At 39.6% G+C, this 13,648-nt stretch overlaps 1 protein-coding gene across 1 annotated transcript in view; it reads right to left on the bottom strand.

The window, feature by feature from the left end:
• fras1 (Fraser extracellular matrix complex subunit 1) overlaps window positions 1–13,291 on the bottom strand; it is a 203,055-nt gene extending 189,764 nt beyond the window's left edge. The window contains exons 1-2 of the mRNA XM_017705134.2: window positions 12,910–13,291; window positions 10,459–10,490 (exon numbers count right to left, since the gene is read on the bottom strand). Coding sequence (XP_017560623.2) covers window positions 10,459–10,490; window positions 12,910–12,976 — 99 coding nt within the window. The 5' untranslated portion in view covers window positions 12,977–13,291. The remainder of the gene's footprint in view (window positions 1–10,458; window positions 10,491–12,909) is intronic.
• Between the last annotated feature and the right edge of the window lie 357 nt (window positions 13,292–13,648).

The following is a 13,648-nucleotide window of genomic DNA, read 5'->3' as shown; positions in this document are numbered from 1 at the left end:
TTTCTGAAGAGTTCAATGTAGAACGGAAATATTTCATCAGATATTCCCTCTGATATAAATTTAGCCTTAATCAAAGGACTCATTCGTCTTGTAAAGGGAATGTGATGTGTTGCATCAGTTCCTTGCATACAAATGATTCCAGTCTGCATCGCTGGTCCTTGTACATTTGGTTTTAAAGAGGTGAACGTCTGACACTGCTGACATGTTAGTTGATATGAAAAACAAGTATCTTCAAAATATGAACTTTACAGGAGAGGGCAAAAACACTCTTACCTTTCAATGTAAGTCAATGTAAAGAGATTTTGTTCCAAGTGATTTTGGAGCATTTCTATTTGTCCTTTCATCATGAACTTTTTACACAATGGAAAGGACAGCTGGTGTATTGAAATGATGTAAAGAAATCAAAATCAACAAAAATGGACATACATTCATTGGACAGTGAGTATATGTTAAAAATATCACATCACAATATTTTAAGCCATTTTCACTGAACACCACATGTAGTTTTGCAAACGAGCTGAAAAAAATGAACCAGCATAACAGCAGTGCCCTATTTAAAGAATGTTGGGGGTTTTATTGAGGTCTTGATATTTTAGACACATCTAAATGGTTCATTCGTTTTGCATTAAGCTTTGTTCATTATGACCTGTATTAGTATGTAACTGGAGGACTGTTCTATAAAAATAATTAATAACTGAATATGCGTTGTAATAATATAACAATAAACATTTTGTTTAGACCTTGTTATGCAAATTATTGAGCATAAAGTGTATAAATGGCAACATCTACTTTCCATAGGTTCTAGGTATTAGAGGGAGATCTGGTATGCCAGCTGTTACTGGGGTATGAGTTTTTTCATAACTTTTATACCGGTCTGCCACGAATAGCCATGGATGACGCAACATACAAGCATTACTAACTAAGCTAACCAACCACATCAACCACATTTAGCCGAGAGTCCCTGATGAAAGCAGTTCAGCTTTGTTTTTACTACTTTGTTCAATAAAAAATATTTCACATTCGCTTTGGTTGTTCAAAATATTTCTTATTTACAAAAGTGATAGAATATTAAGTTATAGAATAACAAGCCACTGTTAATCTACAAACATAGCTTTATTTATGCATCTAAATGATTTTGTTTGAGTAAATATTTTTGTTGTGATGTCTATCGAAACCATCAGACATATTAATTATACCACTGCATTTACACATAGACATTTTTGGCCATACTGTCCACTGGTAGTTCTGGGTAACGCCAAGTGCCTTCTGCAGTTCCTTGCAGGGTTAATAAGTCATTAAAGCTTGAAGTGTTCTACAAGGTGTGTTCACTTTTTCTGAAATAAACTTTTGGTTATTACTAATTAGAGGCAAAAAAAGAGCTAAAGCCAATTTGCATCGCACATTTAAAATCATTGATGTTTTGACTGCAAAAAAACATTGAAAACTCCTCCATACAAGAGCACAGTTTATCCACATTTGATTGCTAAAGTGGATTGAAGCTAACTTGCCTGTATGCAAGGCTACCAAAAAGCTATGAAATGATACTTACCGTAGCAAAATGAATTTAGTGTCTTGTCATTTACAGACTCTAAAATCTGTCATTTGGTATGATGGATACAGTTTTTCAGTGTAGAAGCTCTGACGATACCCCTGAAAACTGTTGTGTGATATAATGAATCACAATAGTGTTAACTTTGTCATATTGGCGACTCCAACACTGAATTTTTGGTGCGTACCACTAACTTAACAAACCCACTTTGGCAAATTCACACAGTATTGTGGCACATTTGAATTTGATTAAATTAATAATGAGAGGAAAAAAACAGGACAAAGGAATCCCAGCGGCCTAAAAGCAGTCAAAAGGAAAAGCAAACGAGCAAACATTGACAACAGACCCCTCTAAAGGTGCTTGGACCCACATTACAGGTAGGTGCAATCCTTCCAAACACCCGGAAGAATTCAAGCTATTTGTGTCTGCCTTTAATATGCTAAATGCTTTGTTTATAAACCTCAGTGGCCATTTCCTTTGCAAATCACATGCTCTAATGAAACACGCTTTCGTTCCGTAAAATCTTTCATTATAATACAGCGCAGTGGGGCTGTGACTGCCTTGGCACATTTGCGATTCTTTGTGAGAAAGCAGTGCTGTGAAAGCAGGGGTTTCTGGCTTTGTTGCCTGATTTACACTTCAGCCACTTTTCAAGCCACTGCAAGTGCGTCAGAGTCACGATGAAAGAGAGCTGGGCCTGCTGTGCCTAAAGACAGGGCCTGTCTAAAAATGAGTCGAAACATGACTACAGGGCAGTGAGTGTTCAAAGAGGCCAGACAAAGTGGTAAAAGTTACGCCTGCTGCTTTGCTCGCTTAACAAGCCATTATTAAAATGGTGTGAGGACACTGACGGGAAGTGTGCATTTACAGGGCACAAAAAGACTTGAGAATCAAAGTTCTAGACAGTCAGAATATAGAAGAATATAGAAGATTCAGACAAACCAACAAAAACAAACCTTCAAGAACTCCACCAATGCTTAGCCAGAAAAGAATAGGAACATGACAGTATTAGTTCATCCTGATCTTAATCTGATGAATCTGCAGCACATGGTCGATCACCAACTACAACACTTTTGGCACATTTCCATGTATTTAGAAAAGAACAGAAAACATGTTTACATACAACAGAAGCCAGGTGCTGAAGCAACTAACCTAGCACTTAGGCTGGCTTTACATTACTTTAGCAACTTCAGTTGCTTGAAACTTATATGAAACTAAATTGCACTAGGGCTCCAGAATGTAAAGCATCATGCAATTTAAAACTGTTGCAAGCATCTCTACAATTGCAAGTGCCTCAAGCTTGAGAAACAAGTTTCATGAATTTGCCAATCAAAAAACCCAATGAAGCTGGCTTTATACACTGAAACTTTGATGCAACTTCAGTTGCTTGAAACCAACATGAAACTAAATAGCAAAGGATGACAATTATTACAGCGGAGGAGAATGTGCTTCTAGTCCAGAATGAGTGAGACATCAAGTAGACCAGAGCTGTGCAATCTTGTCCATAAAGGGCCTGGCATGGCTACGGGTTTTTATTCCAACAAAGCAGGAGCTCAGTTGTTTGAACTGATTGAACAAGTGGAATCAGGTGTGTTCCGGCTCATTTGTGCAGCCACACTGGCTCTTTGCAAATAAGATTGGACACACTGGGTCAGGCTATAACAGCAATGGCTAATAAATTGTTTTTTTGAATTATATTTTATTTTATTTTATTTTATAGTTGTTTTTATTCACTAGATGTAAATGTCTGTCTGATACTGTGCACTGTGAGCTCCTGTAAGCACACCCGGCCAGTAAAGCTTGATTCTGATTCTAAAAGGCACAACAGATAAAAACTCAACATATCTGAAAAGACCCCAGATAGACAGATAACACATGTTGCAGATGACTTTATATAGTGAGAATGATGGAGAATGGTGTAGAAAAAATATGAGCTGCTATTTTACTTCATTTGTTTAGTGGAGCAACTGAACATGTTGTGTGCAGCTTTGTTTTTTAATTGCTTTGTGTAACTATCCAGTCGTGCAGAAACTGCATAACAGGCAGCTCATAACATGCAACTAGCTGCATGAATGTTTCCATGTAAAGCCAGGCTTAGGGTCTTGGAGTTGAAAATATCATATTTTATACTATTTAAAAGTAACTACATAATTATTACATAATAATATATAAGTTACATTATACTGTCTTTAAGCCTGCATTTTCCACTGACTCCTTATGTGAAAAAAGGCATCACAATAAGAAAAGATATCTCCTCTTCTACTTATGAACACAATAAAGGTACTGATTGAAAGTTTAGGCAGAAATTTTCCACTTGTTTCTAAGTGAGAAGCAATTAGTGCAACATTACAACATACTTTTGTTACACAAGCAAAACATCACTAACTCCTACAGGCTAATGTCAGTGCTCCTGTTCACTTAATCAGGGATTACTTGAAGCTTCGCAATTATGATATGTGCTCAAACATTATATCAAGCTCATAAAGCAATCGTTGTCTGCTCTCCAAAAGACTGACGTTAATTTCAAATATCCATTTTACCTAGGGGCCACCAGAAAGCACAGAATGATTTACTTAGTTATTTTCACTGTTATCAGTTGGGAGAGTGGCCAAAATGCATATGTTGAGAGATCTGGTTACCAGGGAAACATGCCACCTCAGTGCTGCTATCTTGTGCAGCAAGCCACCCCAGGAATGTATCAATCTGCGACTGGAGCACTGAGGAACATAAGCAAAACACATAGCTTAAAAAGCTGAATGGAAACGAAAGCAAAGACGGGCCTGGTCTGGATCTTAACTTCCTCAGGCTCCCCTCCAGCACTCTGCCATCTCACATCATCTGTCTCTGTGGTATTCACAGAGGGGGCCATCAGCCATGTTCCAAAATGGAACAGCAACACTCGTACAGATCAGCTAAGGATAACCACCCCTGAGGAATCTCCAGGGTTTCCTTAAGAACAGATGATGTTTTCTGACCGTCACAGTTTTTTCAAGTTAAAGAAAGAAAACTCAAAATCCATGCAGTTTACAAAATCACAACATTTCCATTTTCCACTGCGTTGCACAAGTAGGTGCACCAACTTTATAACTACACTGACTGGCCATTTTATCAGAAATACCAACCATGCGGATGTGCTAATGGATATTGACTATATATAACATACTGACCATCTGTCAAACTGTTACTAAGAGAAGAAAATAGACAAAAAAGAAGAACATTTGCAAATTACACAACGAAGCTGTTGGTGTTCTCAGACCACCTCAAAGTCCGGACCTCAACAACGTTGAAATTGTTTGGAATTACTTCGTGAGAAGCATAGAATGGAACCAACTTCTAAGACTGAACTTTGCAGGTGTGAAAAAATAATCCAATATATTTCAATGAAAAACTATGGAAGCTGTAATAAAAGCAAAGGATGGACTCAATAAAAGCTGAGAAAAAGTGACTGACCTATTGTTGACCAAAAGGCCTGTTTCTCCATGTAAGAAGTAATGTCGTTTTACACTTCTAGTGTTTTCTGCTTATGCAACACAAATCTACATGTTTAAAAACATGTTTTTATGTGGAGTTTCACGACATTAACTTTACAGACATGGACTAGCAACAGCCCACGAATGTACCATCTGCTCACACTTTGAGCTCCACCTTCACCTCTAACATTACTTTAAAGGCGTTTAATAATAATGCAAGCAGAAGAATTCATAATATAACTTTTGGTATTTTGCAAATTCACACATAAGGCCTACGTGCACTCAGTAAAAGGCTAAGAAAGTACAAAAGAGCACAGAATACAAATAGGATTAGAGCCCTGTCCACCCCAAAAACAGAACACAAACATACTTTACGAACGGCTGTGGGTTTAGCATTGGGAATGGACTGCAAGACAAAAAAAAAGAAAGAACCTCCTGGCAAACAACTCTCCTCAGGGCCACTCTGAGAAAGAAAAGAGGTCTGCATGGTTTGTTTGTTGGTCTACCAGTCAAACTTGGTGTTTGCCAAAGGCAAGCTAAGCTAATGGGGTAGTTACTAAGTGACTCAACACTGCTTTACCTTAAGAAACATCATCACCTGCATCTCACCTTAGAGTCTTCATAACACACTAAGTCCAACATTCCAGCTACCCAAGGAAGTAAAGCCATTGTGTTATTGTTCGGGTTAATCAAAGAGAAAATCTCTCATGTGCTCAGTGGGCCTAAACAGAGGCAGCACCCTCAGGTCAATATGTTAGTAAAAGCTCAGCTGGATTACCCAAGAAAGCTATGTGAAGTCAGTCACATCAGGGAACATCTGGAACTAAGCCAGGCTATTAATGAAGCAAGAGTTTGCCAATTGGTGTCTTAGCTAAACAGTAACAAACTACAGGGTCTACTTTGTAATATCCAAAAGAATCAAATGAGATAGCTCCTTAATTTCAGAAATCATTGAGATCATAGTAAGAAGGGCTGCACAACAGGCTATGCCAGTAACAGTATCTTCTTAATTGAGAAACATGTGGAAAATGACTACAGTGATCAGTTAAACAGGGACTTTGATGGGATACCAGGGTTCAATTCATTATACATTTCTTCGTAAATTCATCATTTTCAGTGGGTTTCAGTAATTTTATCTATAATTTGTCCACAAACTGTTAGTAATCTAGTAAGAAACAATGTAATTGTGAACACAAACTTTACTGTCCAATGCTACGGAGGCCACAGCCACTTAGCTCAGCCTAATGCTTTTTGTCTTTTTGCCTGATGTTCCATTGTATGACTGTTTTTCCTGAGACCCAGAGCTGTTTTGTCTGATGCCTGAAACTTTACTGGGGATCACCAGAGGGTTTTAATAAATTCCAAGGCATACTGTAATTGATTTAATTGAGATAATACTTCCTGGATTATCGATATTTAGTGAAGAAACCTAAAATATCACAATGTGTCTTTTTCCCCAGTACTGCTCGGCCCTGGAAGTGAAACATAATAAAATATGCTAGCGAGAGAATTTGCCCAGATATTAAAATAATTCTAGGAGGCTTCCACCACTTATTTTGGTTGCCGGGCAGCTTCAAAGAGACATTTGGGCTTTAAAGTCTGTAAATCCCAAACCTTACATGATTGTCCCAGTCAAAACAAGGGCTTTACTAATCATGGATGGTGCACTGAGGAAGAACCAAGATAAAAAACACTCACTAGCAACTCATGTCTCCAACAACCAAGTTCACTTTTCTCGTGGCTTAATACTCAGAAGCCTCTCATGTCCATCAAAATGTTATTCCTCAAAAGAAATATTTGTTATGCTCCCCGTGAGCCTGCAAACCTGTGCAAAGCTGACTTTTTTGACAGTTTGAAAATGTTATCCCTTATTACCACATATGCCCTGTAATAAAACCTCATCTGCGTCACTTTAGCAGGCCTCTGTTTAGACAGTTCTATTTGCAAAGTGCCCTAGATTTTCTATCGCTTCAGGAGGACTACTTGCAATGCCAAGAATTCGTGCCCTGAAGCACAAGTGATATATTTGGATGCGAGTGTACTGTAATGCAGAGTATGCTGCATTACGGAAAGGGCAAGTACTGCTGCAGGAGGTATTAATGATACTTCTTCCACCTCCTCTGGGTCAGGGTATCCCTAGTGTTGTCTGTTAGTCCCTGTCAGTACATTTAGCCAACTATCTTCACCAAAGGAAGTTTTCATTCATGTGAGCAATGTTTTTTTTCCTCATTCAAGGTGCACAATCTTGAGACATCTCAGGATATACAGCTTCCACCAAATAATTGTGCTCCTGTTGGGTTCATTTTGAAGGGCTTTTTTAAGTGCTGAAAGCCAGAAAAGCAGTACATTCATAAATTATGTTTGTGAAGACTGCCAGATGAGTCCCAGCAGGGTCTCTGTGTTACCAACTCAAAATCTACTTTAGATGACTGCTGCCTTTCTGCTCAGATCTGAAACCTGATTAGAGAAAGTTTCACTGGGGAAAGACGGCTACAAACACTTAACGACGAGCATCCATGTTAAACATCATAATATTTCCCAAATATATCACATTACAATGGTAGATCATACTAACATTGGCATTAATAAAGTTATTGAACTCATTCTGCAGGAGTATCGCTACTCTAGGCTTAAAGAATGTCTTACAAACCTGAATTTGATGGGACTGTTTTGTTCTGTTCCCCTTAAAATCACACCAAAGGGAACCTTCCACTGTATTATAAACGTCTTCCACTACTTTTTTCCATGCTGTCCACATATGTGTGGTTTTCTGTATCAAAACAGTCACGATTTATTCATACCTGAGCGCTTTTCAGCCTCCTTTTTGTTACTGTGCATTTAAAACGGACATAAATAAGGTCTGTTTTGATTGGCTGCCTTGCACTGTCCTTCACTCAAAAAGCAGCTCAGGGTGAAACACTCCCTATAACTTCAACATTATGGGTAGAGCTAAACCGACATTGGCTGAATAGGCAGATAAATGTAAATAAATTTGTTTTTTCACAACACCAAAAACAACAATGAATTCAATGTTTCCATATATTGCTTTCCATGAATGGACTGGATGGACAGGGGAGCCAACAGTATGTTTTAAAATTTTAACAATGTTTACAAATGACATCTGATTCTTATATTTCAAATAAAAGGGCAAATTTTGGTTTTCCCATTATGTAAAAAACAAAACAAAACAAGTAACCAGGTTTTCTTTACATTTACATTTTTAACATCAAAAAGTTAACATAATGCAAAACAGATCATGATTCAGTTAACGTATTATTTGATGCTGGGATTTGTTATATGGCATGAATATCATAGATATACCTAAAATCAATGTCATGTTGCACAATACATATCATAAAGGTTTGACACCCAGACAGAATGCATTAGCTGTGGCCTCGCTGGGAGAGGTGAAACATGACATTTCGGGTTAATATTATTTGTCCCCTCCTGCTGGTGCTCTGTGATGTAATCAAACATCAGAAGATGGTTTTCAGGCAGGCAAAAGTCGTTACATTTTGAGAGAAGATATGATGATATGATGAATTGAGCATAATGACTAATGAATTAACAGGGGGGGAAAATGGTCACCTTAAGGCATTAAAAAGACTTTAAGGCTGCCTTCGAGGCAGCCAGGTTATGTACTTTTTAAGGAAAACAACCTTTATTACCTTGTAACTGTTCTTTCAAAACAATCAGACGCACCAAGCAAGTCACATACATTGCAGTTAACCAACTATCTACACCACTAATTCTAAAACTAATACTGTTTTGTGATATCAAGACCAAGGCAGACAATATATCCCCCTGTAATAAAGCTGCAGATTTCCATGCACATTCTAAAGCTGAGCACCAGACCACAGAGCAAACCTTCCTAAACCATGTTTACTCATTACCACTTTCTATTAGCACAATGTCCAAAGATTTTGGACAAAGGAGCCTAAATCTGTCCTGCTTTTTCCCCTGGTACAAACTGGCTCCTCCAGGTGTTTGGGCAGCTTTTCTCTTTGAACTCTGAAGGGCCTCTTCCTGAAAGAGTGTGAGCATGTCTCCACCTGTCCACCTCCATCATCCCACCCCTCTATCCCTACTTTTTCCTTTCTTTCTTTCTCCACAAACCCTTCCCAGGCTCAACAGAAGCCATGCTACTAACGACATACCACTGGTTGTTGAAGCTATCAGTTATCTTAAAGGCAACATGGGTGAGAAGCTGTTGCTGTGCATTTACACTGGGTCTAATTACTAGCATTTCAAAGAGGTAGAGAGTTGGGATGTCATTATCCACCATTACAAGCTGGTGAAAAATGGTGTGCAGCTTTATGGTGTGTTGTTTTGGGAACCCAAGTCATGTGTCTTACCCCCCCCCCCCCAACCAAACCCCCCCCTCCGATACCAACCCACCAAAAGAAATGACCAGTTGTTGCCCCTGAAGGAGCCTAAACACCAAACAGCCTCACAAATGGAACTTTTTCGTAACAAAACACATTTTTCGTCTTGTGGTTCTACTGCTTTGAATTCCCATAAAACAAGCAACTAAGACAACTGATCATGTTTGAATTCTTTCACAAGCAAATAAACAGGCAGGAGTGAAGTTGCAAGCAAGATTCAGAAAATTACAAACAACTAAAGGAGGACAATCTCAAAAGTAGGGCTGTCAAAACTGATTCATTGATTAAAATGTACATTCGTGATCAATCTTCAGTGATTATTTGGCAAATTCCATGACGATAACATGTTTTAAAGTCTTCTACTGGTTTCTACCAATGTCTAACAGTTTATAAGCCTGTCTACCAATTTATAAGCATGTTACTTCTATATACTGTTTATATGTATATATTAGATTTCATACAAGTATTCCTTGTTTATCTTTTTCCAGTCAAGTACTCTGGAACCTCTGAAAAGTTCTTTGTGATTTGTTTTTGTTCAGTTATGTTAATTTTATCGATTACTGATGTAACGGCGAGTGACAGCCCTACTCAAATGCAAAGATTTCCACCAGTGCACCACTCAGAAAACTGCAAATAGAGTCATTAGTCATGGAGTATATGACTTGCAAAGAGCTCTTCCACTCCCTAACAAGACGTTTTCGGAGGAAGGTCCTCAACGAGACAATGAGGCATTTCTCAAACGGCATAATCCAGCCACTCTCTCAGTCCCATTAGCATTCACGAAGTCTGCGGGTGTTCATTTTTTCATGAGGTACTTCTGCTCATCTATGGCTCCAGTAGCTGTTAGGTCTATTCTGATTGATACTTTATCAGGCCACAGCCTTCAGAGGCGGTGCCACGATAATGTACTCCTGAATTATTAATGCTGGCAAGTCCGGCTTGAGCAAATGGGGCAGAATTATGACTCGAAGCTGGCATAACTGCAAAGGGAAACATTAAAAAGATGAAGCAAACCAGACTAAAGCAAAAAGTAATGAGACAAATGAATACATACCGCAACCGGCGCACCTTGATAGACACACGCTCCTGAAGATGGAGAGGCAGCAGGAGCATCGGAGTGGAAAAAGAATCAATATGTCAGTGTGGAGAACTGTTAAAAGCTTCTTAAACAGCCTTAGCTATTCAATGGTGGACAACACCATTCATTTTCACAGTGTCCATTAATAAAACTTAACGGTTTGTCTCAAATGGCTTAAAAAGTAGACAGTATGATAACAGCCCATTAACTCTTACTATTATTTGGCTTGTCATTATTTGATGCATAACAAAATATGCTTCGAACATGATGGACATTGCCCATGAGCAGAGATCCTATCATAGATATGTGGTTTTTTCAAGTAGAATCACTTTATTTCACCAAGTATATTAAACACACAAGCAATTTGTCTTTACAGTGGCTCCTCCTAACAAAGTGGTATTTTATTGGCCTTGGTGTGTGATAAAGCTTCTAGGCCTGTAATTTAATTCAAGAACAACTTTCTTTTTTTTCATTACAAACTTCAAAATGTGTTTGTACAGCTTATTGGGTGTTAGTTCTGCTTCACTTCTAACCCAGTTCCACTGGATTTACGGCAAATCTACACCATTAAATCCAAAAGCAAAAACAACTTTAGTCTCCAACTATAAAAGCTTTCCATCTTCATTCATGAACAGACACTGATGGCAGACAAAACTAAAGACTGACCAGACTTGCTCTATTATGAGTGGCCTCCAAAGTTAAAAGGACTGTATTCCACACTTTTCTAGTTCTTTCATCTTTCCCTCTGACATTCATGTGGTTTTATGTGGCAAAAACCCCAACCCCATTTCATCCCTACGAATGGTCACCACACTATTTTGGGGGCTAAACTGGTATACCGCTGACGTCTGAAGAAAACCTTGTATCTCTATTTTTGACGTTTTTCAGTTTTTGACACAATTTGAAAATACCTGTCGCCCTTTACCTCACGTGTAAATTTCATGATGAATGGACAAAAAGAAATGGCCTAAAATGACTCGGAACGACGTCTGGTTCCACTGACTTACGTTCGATGTAAAGTAGGTTTTTTCCTTCTCCTGTAAAGTTATGATTTTGGAGATTGGAGGTTTTGCTCCATCAACAGCGATATGCTAATGTGAGCTTCTGTTACATCACAAAAACAATGACCTCAAAATACATGGACTGTATGGACTGGTGAGTTAATGGTACATTCTGCAAGAGCGTTTAGGCCACATAATCAAACTTTCAACAAAACATGAAATGTTTTCCATAATACAGGCCCCTTAAAATGACCTAGAAGATTATCTAAGGCGCACCTGTATGTTTCCACACTAACACGACTAATGCAACTACAGGTAAACAAAAGGCAGCCTGCACAATGTCCCCATGTTAAATCTTTACAGCGAGCCTGTGTGGCAGTGAGAGATCAGAGGCCTGTAAGATCAAAGTTTTTTTTTCTAACCACAACAAATCTCAATGGACAGTGGCAGCGCCTTTAGATAAGGGGTGTCCGCCAAGGGCCAGAGTGGCTACAGGTTTTCATGTCAACAAAGCAAGATCCACTGTGTAAAGACGGAGACCAGCTGATTCATGTGTGGAATCAGGTGTGCTCCAGTTTGTTTGGAATGAAAACCTGCAGCCACACTGGCCCTTTGCAGATAGGACTGAATACCCCTGCCTCAGATCCACGGACTCAGGTCAGCTAGTAAAGCCCAGAGTCCAAACTAAACACGGGGAAGCAGTACTCACCTGGTGTACAAACAGCCAGAACTCACTGCACTTCACCCTTAATAAGCCAGTTTTAATGACACTCAAGTCCTTTGTTTTAATTCCGTTTGCTTCTTTATTCCACTTCATGTACCTTTTACTTTCTTTTAGATAGATTTTCTAAGCCTTGTATTTTTTGCTGTCTTTCACTCTCGACTCTCACGTCCTGTCTTCACCTTTTGCTTTATGAATGAAAAGCCCAGTGAACTGCCTCTGCGTGTGAAATGTGCTATACAGATAAACCTGCCCTCCCTTTCTTCACTAAGTTAGACATTAGCCAGTGAGACTACCCGTGTTCAGGGCTGGGAAAGAAAAGGGTCAAGTCTACAGTCTGAGATATAAATAGTCTTTTTTCACCACAGGACAGCGAGGCAGCGTGACAGCCTCGCTCATGAGCTAAAGCTTCATTTCCCACTGGGACTCCCAGCTAATGGCACTACAAACACAGATTACAGCGCTACATATTTGCCTGTTTCACCACAACCGAGACGACTTTGTTCATCCTGAGGAGAAACGTTCACCACCTTCAAACACTGTTTACAGAGTAGCACTAAAGCTTTTCTAAGAGAAGAGCAAGTTTGCACGGCTTCGGCAGACCGAGAGACGGTTTTTAGTAGTTTTTATACAGGCTAATTACGCTAATCCGGCACAGCGTGCAGTCATTAGACGAGGGAAACATGAAAAACATCTGACACCGACCTTGGACTCCCTGCGAGCCGGTGCCGAGCAGAGGGAGAACGGAGATAAAGATCCACGCGAGAGCCATCCTCACTTAAATCCAGTGTGAAGGATAATGATGGATAGTGATAAAACACCCTGCTGTCGGTTCTAGCTGGAAAAGAAGTGAGAGCGCTCTCCAAACATCATGGGCTACGCGACGGTCCGAGGATGTGCCGACAGCCGCTGAGGGGAAGGAGAGGGAGAGGAGACCGAGTGCAGCCGCTTTATGAGCGGCTCCAAAACTTCCCCACTTCTCACAAGTACGAAAGAAAAAAAACTCCTCGGCTTAAGAGAACAGAGCCATTGCGACGAAAGACACGAGCCTTTCTCGGGATAATTACAGTGTGAAAAGTGCAGCGGTTCCCACCGAGCGCTGTTTTAAACTTGGTTACTGAGAGGACGCCCCCCTTCTGCCTCTCACCACAGACAGCCCGGGGAGACGCGTCCAGGGCTAGTTAAAGGGCAACTACACCGACTTTTCAGAATGCCTGCATAATTCAGTGGTGGAAATGTAAACAAAGCCTTTCAGAGTGGTTTGGTGTGAACTGCCCTGGTCTAGAGAAACACAGTCTGAGCTGCTCACAGTGTTGGTGACAGGAACCAGACGTCCACCTCTAAAAGCCCCCTCACAGAATTAAATAAACGAATACACAGCCAGATGTGTGAGGTTTTTGGCTTAAACTGTACTTTAATCTATTCATGTCAGAGGGGTATATGC

Source organism: Pygocentrus nattereri, chromosome 20 (genome assembly GCF_015220715.1).
Source record: "Pygocentrus nattereri isolate fPygNat1 chromosome 20, fPygNat1.pri, whole genome shotgun sequence".
NCBI classification, from domain to species: Eukaryota; Metazoa; Chordata; class Actinopteri; order Characiformes; family Serrasalmidae; genus Pygocentrus; species Pygocentrus nattereri.
The sequence above is the reverse complement of the archived record's forward strand: the minus strand, read 5'-3'. Positions and strand labels throughout refer to the sequence as shown.